This window comes from Sphaeramia orbicularis, chromosome 1 (assembly GCF_902148855.1).
Source record: "Sphaeramia orbicularis chromosome 1, fSphaOr1.1, whole genome shotgun sequence".
Lineage (NCBI taxonomy): Eukaryota > Metazoa > Chordata > Actinopteri > Kurtiformes > Apogonidae > Sphaeramia > Sphaeramia orbicularis.
The window spans coordinates 55,159,873-55,173,695 of NC_043957.1; the positions used below are offsets into that span (position 1 = coordinate 55,159,873).

General features: G+C 40.6%; 1 protein-coding gene and 2 pseudogenes across 1 annotated transcript in view; 2 read left to right on the forward strand and 1 right to left on the reverse strand.

Annotated features, from left to right (window-relative positions):
* Positions 1–13,823, forward strand: part of LOC115424856 (sodium/potassium/calcium exchanger 3-like) — a 115,647-nt gene that overhangs the window by 46,999 nt on the left and 54,825 nt on the right. Inside the window, exon 3 of the mRNA XM_030142253.1 lies at positions 10,014–10,090. Coding sequence (XP_029998113.1) covers positions 10,014–10,090 — 77 coding nt within the window. The remainder of the gene's footprint in view (positions 1–10,013; positions 10,091–13,823) is intronic.
* LOC115430055 (uncharacterized) lies at positions 2,724–2,842 on the forward strand (annotated as a pseudogene).
* Positions 3,402–3,520, reverse strand: LOC115430101 (uncharacterized; annotated as a pseudogene).

Sequence of the window (13,823 nt, forward strand, 5' to 3'; positions counted from 1 at the left end):
GTAGGGACATGTCCCTAGAGTCCCTACACAATTCTACGCCCCTGGTTAGATTAGTAAACCAATCTTTGTCTGAAAGAGCTTTCCATAGAACTTTAACCCTCAAAGACCCAAACAGCCACTGGCAACCAACATTATCTTCTGATCTCAGATGTTTACTAAATGTTGATCCAGTAGTACTACCTATACATGTAAATAATTGGTGTAAAATGCAATTTGTCATCTTTTCATGGTCATCAGATATGACCCATTTGGACGTTCAGAGGCTCCCTAGTGAACTTGGAAACACCGTCATGTTCTACAACATTGATTCACCAGTAAAACCCATGGATTTTGATAAATCATAGTGGATGGAGACACTTGTTTTATATTCAGTTATTGATGTACAGTATTTTGTTGAAAAGTCCCTTTTTCCAAATTTTTTTCTGATTTGAATTACCTTTTACAGAGCCTCTGAACATCCAAATGGGTCATATCTAATGTAGTTGAAATATTTTTATTGCTAGTTTGGGTTTTATTCTTTTTTGTAAACTTCATTAACCTGCATTCCAGTTGTCATGACATATTGCAAAAACAAAGAGCAGAAAGACATAGCTGACTACTTACCCAGAGTTTATTCCCACTTTCTACCTTTTTTTTTTTTTTTTTTTTAACTGTGTTGACCTATTTGCACCTTTCATATCTTGCTGGGTTTGAGTGGCTGCAGCCCTCAGCACTGTGCTCTTAATCTTAACAAAATACAGAACAGACGGTAAAAAGACACAGAGGGTACAAAGCAGCAGTGCAGACAGCTCACTGCGACAACTCCGTATGTTTAGTATTTACTTTTACAAACTACAGTTAGCTAGGAGTGCAAGGGCGAAGGATTTCAGGTTCTAATGTACTGCACCCCTGATGAGGAAAAAACGATCAGCAGGAGCAGCCACTAACAATCCAGGAAAAACAACAAAGAAACAGTGCAGCACTTCAAAGGTCATGACTATAGAAAGAAAGAACAAAACAAACCGTACTAAATTAGCAGAAAGTTGCTACTTTAGTATTTAGAGCACATACGGCTAATTACTTTTTCCAGTGTGAGGTTCAATTTCCCGTGAGAGTCAAGACCAGGCGATATTCTAATGCTTAACAACACAATTACACAAGAAACCCACTGAACTTCCATGTAAACAAGGTGTTTTATAAGCATCAACACAATGTTTCACTTCACCTCGCACCAAGCTCCTTGTGAACTGATGCTACGTTTACACATAGCCAGGTATTTTTGAAAAGTGAGATTTTTCTCAGCATTTGTGCCCGTTGTTTACAGGACAACAGACTGAAAACGAAGGTTTCTAAAAACCCCGGCCAAAGTGGAGATTCCTGTAGTGACTTCTATCTCGGTAATGCAGTGGCGGACCGTGCATTTCACTCCTAGGCCTTCAGTAGTGCTCTGCCTGAATCAATCCACCCCTCAATAACTATTTTATGGTTCTAAAAACCATCTTATTATGCAGAAATGCAGTCTAAAGAGCCGTTGTGTCGTAGATAGATTACTCCTGTAGCCACAAGAAATGCCTTTACTGAATAAACAAACCCGGGGTGCACAAGTCTCCTTCTACTCTAGCTACAGCTGTGACACACAGAAAAAAGCATCAATAATAACCTCATTAACTCGCAATATTATTGAGGAAAGTAGCAACATTTCACTCACCAAAAATTCTGATTCTTGGTACACCAAATCCATCCTCCTTTCTTTCCTCAAAAAGAGATCAACTACTCTGTCGTACAGATTATCCGTGCAGTTACCAGGGGTACCGGTCGTAGTGACTGGAGTGAAAGTGACGACAAATCCTTTTCCTGGTTGTGACCGGCTTGCTAGCTTCGGAATTGTCCAACCTTTCTTAACCGCGTCCAGCTTGTCTTGAAAAGTCCGTCTTGAAAATGGTTTTGACAATAAATCTGCAACCAAATCCATTTCTTCTCCTCCTTCAGCCATTGTGGGTTGACAAAACAGCTATATTATATAGAATATATAGAATATATAGAATATTATATAGAATATATAGAATATTATATATATATATATATACATATATATATATATATATATATATATATATATTATATATTGACAACACAACTATATTTCTGTTCATGCAGCTTGCTACAGATGCAGTTTGCTAGCTTTGGCTAGTACACTCTCTGACTATCCAATCAAAGGGTGTGAATACACTGACGTTATCGTACGCCTGCTAGAGGGCCTTGGTGTCACCAACTCAAAATCTGATTGGTTGAAGCAACAGTTTCATTGACACTTATGGTTTGCTTCACTGACTGTGAAGGCCTCCGGGCAGATTTCTTTGACTTTGGCCCTGCCCGGCAACAAATGATGGCTGAAATGTGATTGGTTAAAGGCTTTAATATGAAAATACATGTCTGGAAGCAGCACAACCAGGGGAAAAGCTATGAAAGGAAGCGGACAGATCATTTGGAATTATTTAATTAAGTATTCATGGACAAAATATAATTAACATCAGTGTGTGATTCAGATATTTTTTTAGGCCAGCAGAGAAGGCCTTGCAGGCCCTGACAGCCCACCACTGCTGTAAAATTGCAAACCTCTGCGCTCGGTGCAGTCAGTGTGTCGGGTGTCAGAGCTTAAAGTCTTTGAGATTCCTTTGGAACCTCTTTCGCTCACATGCGGCGTTACTGAATCTCTAAAACGGGAGAGGAGGACTGACATACTCGCTTACGGCCATACCACCCTGAACACGCCTGATCTTGTCTGATCTCGGAAGCAAAAGATGGTTGGGCTTGGTCAGTACTTGGATAGGAGACTTCCTAGGAATACCAGGTGCTGTAAGCTTTTACACTTTTCTGTGTGACCAGCAGAGGCTGCGTCTTCCAGTAACAAACAGTTTATCAACAAGAGAAAAATTCAAATGAATTAATTCCTGAAAAACGAAAGCTATGATGGTGACAGATCCCAAAACCTCTGAGCCTTTGTGAACAGGAGAAAATTGTAACTTTTCACTTTTATTGATCTTTGTAAAGAAAATTTCTTTATGGGAACATTTTTTTAGTTGGCACTCTCTAAACCTCTTCTTTCTTTAGATTCGTTCAGTGTGGACAAAGGAAACGTATTGGCATTTTGAAAGGGCTTAACAGAAACAGTAAAGACTAATGTGGGCGTCGAGGGGGGGTTTGGCCTGACTGTTTTCGGCTGGAAAGGGGGGCAAATGGCTGAAGCCACAACAGCACCACCCTTTCCTTCTCGTGTCTTTCCTTTCCACACATCCAGACCCAGACTTTTGGTCCCTGTCTCTGGGGCACTCTCTGAGTTTTGGAGTGAATCAGCGGATCTTTTTCTCCCGTCGATGGGTGAAGCAGCAGCGTCCTGTGCTGGGCACGCAGAAAAGGGTCAAAGCTTACAGCACCTGGTATTTCCAGGCGGTCTCCTGTCCAAATACTGACCAGGTCCAACCCTTGTTTGTTTCCAAGATCAGACGAGTTCAGGCGTGTTCAGGGTGGTATGGCCATAAGTGAGGGTGGTTGTCATATTCACCCTCTTTATAGACTTAATCACACCCAAACGGCAGGTTTTCCACTAATTTTTTGACATGTCAAATCTAAATCACTCAGTATTAAAGTGGCAAAGGACAAACAAAGTGATCTGAATAATCTCTAAAAGAGTCCAGATGAACATACCAGCCTGAAATGAATTCACCAAAAGCATGGAACCAAGCTGGAAATAGCAGTTTGTGCGTATATTCAGTGTCTGAAGGAGGGGGAATGTGGCGGTTGGACTCTTACAGCCACAGTGAAAGCAAAGTTTCACCAGGTAACCCTCAGATATGTTGTGACACCATGACACTGCAGAAATGCAGTATAAAGAGCCGTTGCATTGCAGATAGATAACTCCTGTAGCCACAAGAAATGCCTTTACTGAATAAACAAACCCGGGGTGCACAAGTCTCCTTCTACTGTAGCTACAGCTGCGACACACAGAAAAAAGCATCAATAACAACCTCATTAACTTGCAATATTATTGAGGAAAACAGCAACATTTTACTCACCAAAAATTCTGATTATTGGTACACCAAATCCATCCTCCTTTCCACCAATTTTTCATCAAATCTGTAAAACCTCAGTCATATCCTCAGTATCGCCAATCTGTAAGTCTTCCTGTGATTACTCGCTTGAATCTCTTGCATTACGGTGAACAATTTCTTAGTGCCATCCACCATCAACAAACCATGTGTGTACAAACAGAGTTGGGAAGTAACTCGGGCATCTTCGGAATTTTGTCGCGACGTGCATTGTGGGAAAGGGAGATTTGCACAGCTGCTTGACAGCGGCAGCGCTACCATATGATATTATATGGATGAAACAAACATGATGCGGAAACGGCTGGAGGAATATGCATAGAGGGAAGGGAGCTCCTGCCGTTTCCGCCTCGTGTCTGTAGCAGCTGCCACTGCCGGGCGGCTGCACTGACATACACAGCCCTCAGTTAGGTACCGGTTTGGTAAGAAAAAAGAGAGAGAGAAAAAAACAAACACCCTTACAATAAATAAGTCTATTTATAGGTCTCTTCCAGAAATAGTTTCAAGGCTGTGAAATATTGGTGACCAGAGTTCTTGGAACTTGTTACCTCTGGTATATTTTTTGAATGTAAGCCTTTCCAGTGGTAGGAATATTGACAACTGATTTAAGAATAATTTGAAAGTCGGAGGAGACTGATCTTTCCAAAAAAGAAGAATGCATTTCTTTGCAAAATACATTATTGTAATTAGTAATCTGCATTTTGTTCTGTCCAAAGGAATGTCTTGTCATATCTTGAGTCATTTAACAGATACACATTGGGAGCTAATTTAACATCTTTTCCCAGGGTTGACTGTGTAAACAGGTGAATAGAACTCAAGAATGATTTTAAAGAGCACATTCACAAAACATGTGCATGAATGTTCCTTCTCTTGTTTTATAATGAGGGCACTTTGGGGGATATCCTTGGAGATTTAATTCATTTTTACTGGCGTAAGTTTGTGGATAAATTTAAAATTAACTTCTCTAATTCTATTACTTGTAACTTAAAATAGGTTCTTTCGCATATATTTATCCAGGCATTTTCTTCTAAGGAAATCTCCAGTTCTTTTTCCCATGTCCTCTTCAGGGGTTGTAAAGATGATTGGCCTCCTTTTATTAATACATTATAAAACTCACAGATCTTCCCTTTAATTGTGTCAGATGTTAATGATTCTTCTAATTCCACTAGTTCAGTACGCAGTTTGTTTGCTTTAATAAGTGAATGAACAAGACTCCACATCTGTAAATATTTAAGAAAATCTTTGTTAGGAATATAATATTCTGATCTTAAATCAATAAATTATTTTAATTCCATATTTTGCTTCAATAGGTCTTTAAATTGCTGTATGTCATACTTTGTCCATTGACTTATATTGATCACTGTTGACTGAGTATTTATATCTGGGTTTAGGTGAATAGTGGAATAAACAGAAATATGGGACAGAATACCATATTTTTTCTACATTCTTTCTAGCTTTGCAGAGTATTAAAGATGGTGAAACACCTGTGTATGTTTTTTTATCTTTTCGAAATGATTTATAAACATAAGGGATGGCAGAGGAAAAGGATCGGATGGGTGTTAAGTTGTATCCATTGGGATTCTTGTCTTTCTAGTATTCATGAAACCAAGTTTCTTAATTGGGCAGACCAAAAATACTATTGAAAGTTGGGGAAATCTAACCCTCCCATGGATGCAGGCTTCATTAGAGTCATTAAGCTGATTCTAGGTTTTTTATTATTCCAAATTTAGAGAAACTTGTATTTAATGAGTGAAAAAAATCTGATGATTAGAAGTAAGGTAGCATGTGGATAAGAAAGTTTAATCGTGGTCGAATGTTCATTCTAATTACGTTTATCCATCCTAAGAGGGATTCAATTCAATTCAGTTTTATTTATAGAGATATTCCTTACTGTTTGGGCAGTGACAGCGTTCCAGACAGCCATTGGGGGGCTGGGAGGAGAGGATTAACTTCACTTTCAACTGGGTTTGAACCACTACTCTATTGTTTTGTTGGTCTACAATCAACTATTATGCCTGTATGTGTGGATTGCAAACTGGCCTACTCACAGTTGAAGGACAATATTCATCGACTGAAGTCTGAGCTCTGGAAAAGGGATGAGATGATTGGAGAGTCTGCTTCCGTAGCCACTGCTCAGTCAAAGCAGATTTCATATATGTGGGCATCCGTTCTGGCTGCTTCAGCGGCCCAACTGTTCTTCTCCTTGGTGTCCCAGATGGTGTTGGACTCTGTGACCACTCTCCCCTGGTTGTCCTCTTTGGGGGGGCGGGCGGGCGCACAGTGAAAGATAAACTAAAGACGCTTTTCCACTACGTAGAACTGGTTCGACTCGGCCCATCTCCCATTGTTGTGCACCTCATTTCCTCATTTCATTTACCTTCGGAAACTTGTATTTTAGGGGGTACGACGTTTGTTTCCTGCACCAGAAATGGAATTGGGCCTGGATGACAGCCTGGTGTTCACAAGTGCCACTAAGTAGCGTATCAAATACGTGACATTCCTGTAAATGAATCACATGCTGTGGACAAATGTTTGAACATATTGGAGGAATTCCACCCTTTTGAAGAAATGGAAGCTTTGCAAGTGTTCCAAGTGGACCTGGTGTCATCTTTTTAGACCGTTTCTGCCTCAACGCCATGTTGGCTACATTCTGACCAAAACAATGCAGCATGTGCGTGATGTCGTCACGCATGCGCAACAAAGGTGGAATTGATAAGCAGAATTGTTAAGCAAGCAGGCAAACAATTCCAAGGAATAAAGCTAGTGGGATCCAGTTCTCAAAAAGAACCGGTTCTCAATTCTCATCCCTAATCCCAACAGACGAGGTAGCCGAATGTTGTCAGCTAACCTGCCGTATGCTGTGCAGCACTTTTCCCATGACTGACTGTTTACACAGGAAACACTCCCACCCTCCCTTTCTACCACAGCAAGGATTCTACATCATGGTCGATGTCACAGCTCCCTCCACTGGCTTCTCACACCCTTACACTCCCACCAAATCTTTCCCAGTCACTCCATCATAACATGCAGAGCCCCTCTCAGCAAGACACCCCCTGTCGAGGACTACGGTGGACTCCCGAGTCCTGTGGCCGCTGGTACAGGCATCTGCAGTCGACAAAGCAGGATCCAAGTTCATCAACCTGGCACTACTGAACACTAGATCTACTGCCAACAAATCCTTCATTTTAAAAACTTGTTCCTTTCTAAAAACCTGTATTTCCTATCTGTCACTGAAACTTGGCAAAGGGGTGGGAAGTTCTCAGTCATGAATGAACTATGTCCACCTGAGTGTTCTTTCATCTGTGCCCCATGAACCACTGGCCAGGGTGGGGACTTGGCTCTTGTGTACAAGGACTGTTTTCCCTTTCGGAGGGCCAATTTTAGATCTTTCTGATTTTTTGAGCTGTTATTAACCAAAGTGGGGTGCCCAAATCCATTTTTCTGTGTTTTAATATATCATCCCCCTGGTTTTAATGGTGCTTTTCAGCCAAAATTAAGTGACCTTTTGGCCTTCGTTATTAAACTGGAGAGGATTTTAATGCTGGGTGATTTTAATGTCCCTATAAATGACAGTTCTAATAGCTTTGTGGTTAATTTTATAAATATAATTGAGACTTTTAACTTTTTTAACGCATCAGGGGCATTACACATGTTAAAGGTAACACTCTGGACCTGGTCTTCACGCTGGGGTTAGATATAGATGTTGACAGTGTCCGCTCTGAGGAGTTGCCTTAGACAGATCATGAAGGTTTTCTTTTTAATCTGCCTTTTAATACTGTGAGCTCTGTCAGTAAACATGTAACACAAACACGTATTTTAAATGAGCTCTCTGCTGAGAAATTTTCTTGTGCTTTCAACAGTCTTGTGCTGCCTTTTAGTAAAAGTGCTGATGTGGACTCTCAAATTAACATTTTTAACTCACACTGCTGTGCCATCCTGGATAATGTTGCTCCCCTAAAATTCCATACTGTCTATGCCAACAACACCTCCCTTGGTTAAATGATGACACTTGTTTCAGATGTAAATGTCAGAGGGTAGAGTGCCTATGGAAGTCCACTAAGCCTCAGGTCCACTGTCTCTATTTTAAAGAGCTTTTAACTGAGTACAATGATTTAGTCAAGATGGCAAGAGCCTCTTATTTTGCCGATCTTATCTCCTCTAACAGGAGAAACCCCAAGGTAATTTTCAACACCTCAAACAACATCATGAATTCTCAACCACCTGCTGTACCTGTTAGCTCAGAGAAGGATTGCAGTAATTTCTGGACATTTTTTGTGGACAAGGTGGCCAGTGTTACGGCAAGCATAACCTCCATTTCCATCACCCCCTCTCCTGTCAGTCCTAAACAGTGACCAATGTTTGAATGTTTCTTGCCCATCTCCTTGCAAGATTTGACAGAGCTTGTGAGTGGCATGGAGATTTCCTCCAGCCCGTTAGACATTCTGCCCTCAACCCTGTTGAAAAAAGTCTTCAGTTCCATTTGTCCATTTTTACACTCCATTATAAACTGCTGACTGGTCTACGGCTGTGTCCCTGGTTATTTTCAGCTGGCTGTTTTGCAGCTTCTTCTTAAAAAGCCTTGACTGGATCCCTCTGCTTTTAAGAATTATCAGTCTCTTTCTAAGCTGCCTTTCATATCCAAGATTTTAGAAAAAAGTTGTTGCTAAGCAGCTGGTCATTGCTTTGAATAGGCACAGCATTTATGATGAATTTCAGTCCAGTTACCGTCAGTGGCACTCTACAGAAACTGCTCTTCTTAGAGTCTCCAATGACATTTTGATGGCCTCTGACGCTGGTAAATGCACCATCCTTGTGCTGCTTGATCTTAGTGTGGCTTTTGATACTGTGGACAGGGCTGGGTATCGTGCCTAATTTTCTTAATCAATTCGATTCGATATCGATTCAGTATTAATTGATTAATTCAGATTCATTTGGTCAGAATGTAGCCAACATGGCGTTGAGGCAAAAATGGTCTAAAATGATGATACCAGGGCCAGTTGTAACACTTGCAAAGCTTCCATTTCTTCAAAAGGGTGGAATCCCTCCAATATGTTCAAACATTTGTCCATACAGCATGTGATTCATTTACGTATTTGATACACTACTTAGCAGCGCTTGTGAATGTAGTGGCAGAGTGAATGCCAGGCCCAGTTCCGGTTCCAGTGCAGGCAACAAATGTCGTACCCCCTCAAATACAAGTTTTCGAAGATAGGGGAAAGGAAATAAGGTGCACAACAACGGGAGATGAGCCAAGCCGAGTCGAACTGGTTCCACATTGTGGACATGCGGCAATAGAGGAATTAGTAAAGTGTCTTAAGGTTCACTTTCACTGCACCCCACCCCACCCCACCCCCAAACCGGGCCCCACGTCATCTGTTATTATTATTTTTACATACTGTATATGTTATATTTTCTGCACAGAGATGGAAATATAAAAGACAGTTAATGCAAACATACCTGTTTGTACTCTTTTATTCCCTCACCCAATGAGAATCGATAAGAGAATCAATAAGGAATCGGAATTCTTATCGATTCCCATCCCTATCTACAGTCAAGTGTAGTTCATGTATTCCAATTAAACTCCCACTCCCTTTCACTCTCTGTGCTCCATCCCTCTTGCCTTACCCTAAATATCCCTTGCTCTATTTTTACAGCACTCTCTCTCTTTGCTTTGCCCTCATAGTGCTCACTTTTTCCATTTCCCTATTCTCTTGTCACTCTCCAAGGAAGCATGCTCACACACAGTCCTTGGCAGGACACAGTTCGACTGTCATGCATTGGCACGAGACGAGCGTGTCCATCTGTGTGAGTTCATTAGGTCTTTAAGCTCATAGATCTGACCACAAGTATGCCCCCTTTTCTCACACAAACACACACACACACTACTGTATATAAAGCGATCTCACTGTTTTTTGTTTTTGTTTTTTGCAGCTCTGCACGAGTTCCCTACAGACCTGTTCACACACAAAGAGAGAACCGAAGGAGCTGTGGCCCTACACGTCCTCTGTGTAAGTTTACCTTTACTTGTTCAACTCAACAAATGGTGTATGCCACATATTATAAAAGGCCTTTGATCATCTGTTTCATTTCTGCTTTGTTGATGCTTCTATATTTTTAGGCAGTTTGTCTATTGCCACACAGCCAATCAAATGATCCGAATTCTGCACTCTGAACATTGTCCCAGTGGCTAATTTATATTCACCAAAAACCCAGGCAAATTTCTCATGTGAGGCAAAACAGCAGCCACGTTTCATGTTGTTTGCCTACATGCTGAAACTGAAAGTGTGGATAGGTGTACAAACCAGCTTCCAATAACTGTTACCCTAGCCTTTTCCTGTAAAAGGACAGGCACATGTAGGGATGGGAATCGAGAACCGGTTCTTTTTGAGAACCGGATCCCAGTAGCTCAATTTCTTGGAATTGTTTGCCTGTCCGCTTAACGATTCTGCTTATCGATTCCGCCTTTGTTGCGCATGCGTGATGATGTCACGCACACGTTGCATTGTTTTGGTCAGAACGTAGCCAACATGGTGTTGAGGCAGAAACGGTCTATAAAGACGACACCAGGTCCACTGGAACACTGTCAAAGCTTCCATTTCTTCAAAAAGGTGGAATCCCTCCAATATGCTCAGACATTTCTCCACACAGCATAAGATTCATTTACAGGACTGTCACATATTTGATATGCTACCTAGCGGCACTTGTGAATGTAGCGGCAGAGTGAACACCAGTTCCGGTGCGGGCAACAAATGTCGTACCCCCTCAAATACAAGTTTCCGAAGGCAGGGGAAGGAAATGAGGTGCACAACAACGGGAGATGGGCAGAGTCGAACCGGTTCTACGTAGCGGAAATGCGGCAACAGAGGACTTACTAAAGCGTCTTTAGTTTCCCTTTCACTGTACTCCCCCCCCCCCCCCCCCCCCAAAACCAGGCCTGGCATCATCTGTTATTATTATTTGTACATACTGTATATGTTATATTTTCTGTGCAGAGATGGAAATATAAAAGACAGTTAATGCAACCACACCCGTTTATACTCTTTTATTCCCTCACCCAATGAGAATTGATTAGAGAATTGATAAGGAAAATCGATAATGGAATCGGAATCGTTAAATTCTTATTGATTCCCATCCCTAGGCACATGTACAATGCTTATTGCCACAGTACTGTGGCAGCAGGGTGACGGGTTACAGGTTACCAGTCTACACATGGCATAACGAGGGCACTGATTGACTCTGTGGTAATAGACAAATGAGAAAGTTATCCCATAGTACTGTGGCAATAGACACTTCCATATTTTTAACAGATTTACACTGAAACAACAACAAAATGTAGCTCTAGTGTTTTGTTTGAAGAGGCATGGATGTCTTAAAGCTGGAGGAAGTGGATGTGTCAGCCACATCCTTCCTTCTACTGCTCTCACCTCACTGTCAAAAAGCAAAAGACTAAATGTGAAGATACTGCCTCTGAGTCTTGTCGTGGTTGGTGATTAAAGCTGTCAATCACATACTTGGTCCTCAAAGTTAGACAATGACTGACATTTGTCTTAGTGTAGCCCTCAGACAGAGGTTTCTCAGTCTCAGGCAATACTTTACCAAAATCTGCTGACCTTGAGGAAGACTATGGTTTTATAGGTTTGTGGAAAGTGTGTTAAAAACAGAAACTGTGTTAAAGCACAGTGAAGGAGCATGGCTCTTAAGAAGGTCATCATTCCATTATTTTTGCAGTGACTATGGCCACACACCATCCCTAAGCAGTATCCTAGTTTTGACCATATCTGGGATGTATTGTTTACATGGAAGACAGAGAAATCTGGGTATTGATATCCTTGTATAAACAATATTAGTTTCCTGGTTACTGATTATTGCTACTGTTTGTGCAGACATTTGTGTTGTGTACAGTGCACATAGTAATTTAATCTGATCTTTCTGTAACTGTGAGCAGAACCTTAAGGTCAGACTGGCTTTTGAAAACAAAGACACTTTGGTTTATAGCAGGTTTAGCAGTAGTAAACAGTATTTTGGTGAATATATTTTATTTTGTAATGGCAGAAGAGAGTGAACAGGTCTTCACAGCTATTTTGTACAGTAGAATAAGAAAAGGCAAAAGAATAATAATAATAAAAAAAACTTGTCAACTATTAAAATACTTACTCATAATTGGGCGCATAATTGTGCCAAAACTATTTTTTTATTTTAATGTCCATCCCCAGCGGTCTTCTTCTAGCCCTTGGACAAGTGTAGTTGATTATTGTATTTGTCCAAGGGTTCTTTAACATCACTCAAAGTGGTCATTACTAGGGATGTAATGATTAACGGTATAACGATAAACTGTGTGTCACGGTCTGTGCCGGTGGGACCGCTGGCTCCCCCCTCTCCACATCATCTTCACATCACCCATGATCTGACCTACCTGTTGAGTGTCGCGCAGCTGCAGCGCATCATCCAGTAAGCCTATTTAAGGCTCGGTGCTGCAGCTGGTCCATCACATCATGTCCACCCGATCCATAACCCAGACATTTACCCACTCGGACTCTGACTCAGGTTTTTGTTGATTTCATGTTGTTATTTATGTTAATAAATCCGCTTTTCTCCCTTCAGCACTGAGCATTTGAGTCCTCTGCTTTCCACCGTTGTGACACTGTGGTAAAATTGCAGATGGTTAGTATTACCGTTTAAATTCTAATTATCACGATAACCGTGTTTGATTACCGCGTTTTTCCGAAGAAAACGCCTATGTAAAGATATGCTTTTATGTCACATATTTGAGTATAGTTTTAATTTTTTACAATTTTAATTTTATTTACCTAATATTTGGAACCGATATTTACTTTTAAAGTCTTTGAAAAGGTTCGTTAAGCATCTTTGTGTTATTTATGCAATAAATTCTATACATTTTTCAATCAGATTTTAAATATATTTTTGTGTTTTTTGGCCTTTTTTGTTGATATAGAAGGTTAAAGGGAAAAAAATAATAGGCAGTTGATATAAATGAAGTTGTGCTGAAAAAAAAGATACCAAACATGGGTATAGTAAACATTTCTTTATATAGTATATAAAAGCAAAATCAGAAGGACTGAACAACGGCCAAAACAGGCTCAGACCCCTAAGGGTTCATATTTGAATGTTTCTGCCAAGAGAAAGTACATTGTACCAATTATTTTATTTGGTTTTTTTGTTTGTTTTTTTTCCAAAATACAACTTGGTTAAATTATTTCAGTGTGTGTATAAGCACTTTTTGAACATTTTGAGAACAATTCTAACAATACCGCAATAATAATGATAACCGTGACAATTTTAGTCGTAATAACCGTGATATGAAATTTTCATATCGTTACATCCCTAGTCATTACACAATCCATGTCACTCTCTGTCATCTTTATTGTTTACATTGGATAACTGATTACAAGCTAAAGAATGTGTCATGGATTTAATCTTTGGTCGTTGATAATTTCTTGCAGTCCTGTCCTTTTTCAGTATAAGCACAACCAGGCTCTGTGACCTGCCCACTGTGTCCCAGCAGGGGTTAATATGTGGGACCAAAGCTAAGATGGGGTTCCTGAGCAGTCAGTCATAAAGTGGGCATAATGTTCCAGTCCAGAATGACCCCTAGTGTGCTTTTTCTGATAGTCTCTAGGGAGATGACTGTAAAGGAAGCTCATGCCAGCAGAGCAGCATCTCCAGGGAACTGAACTGTGTATAAACAGAACAAAAAGAACTCCAGAATGGACCATCACATGT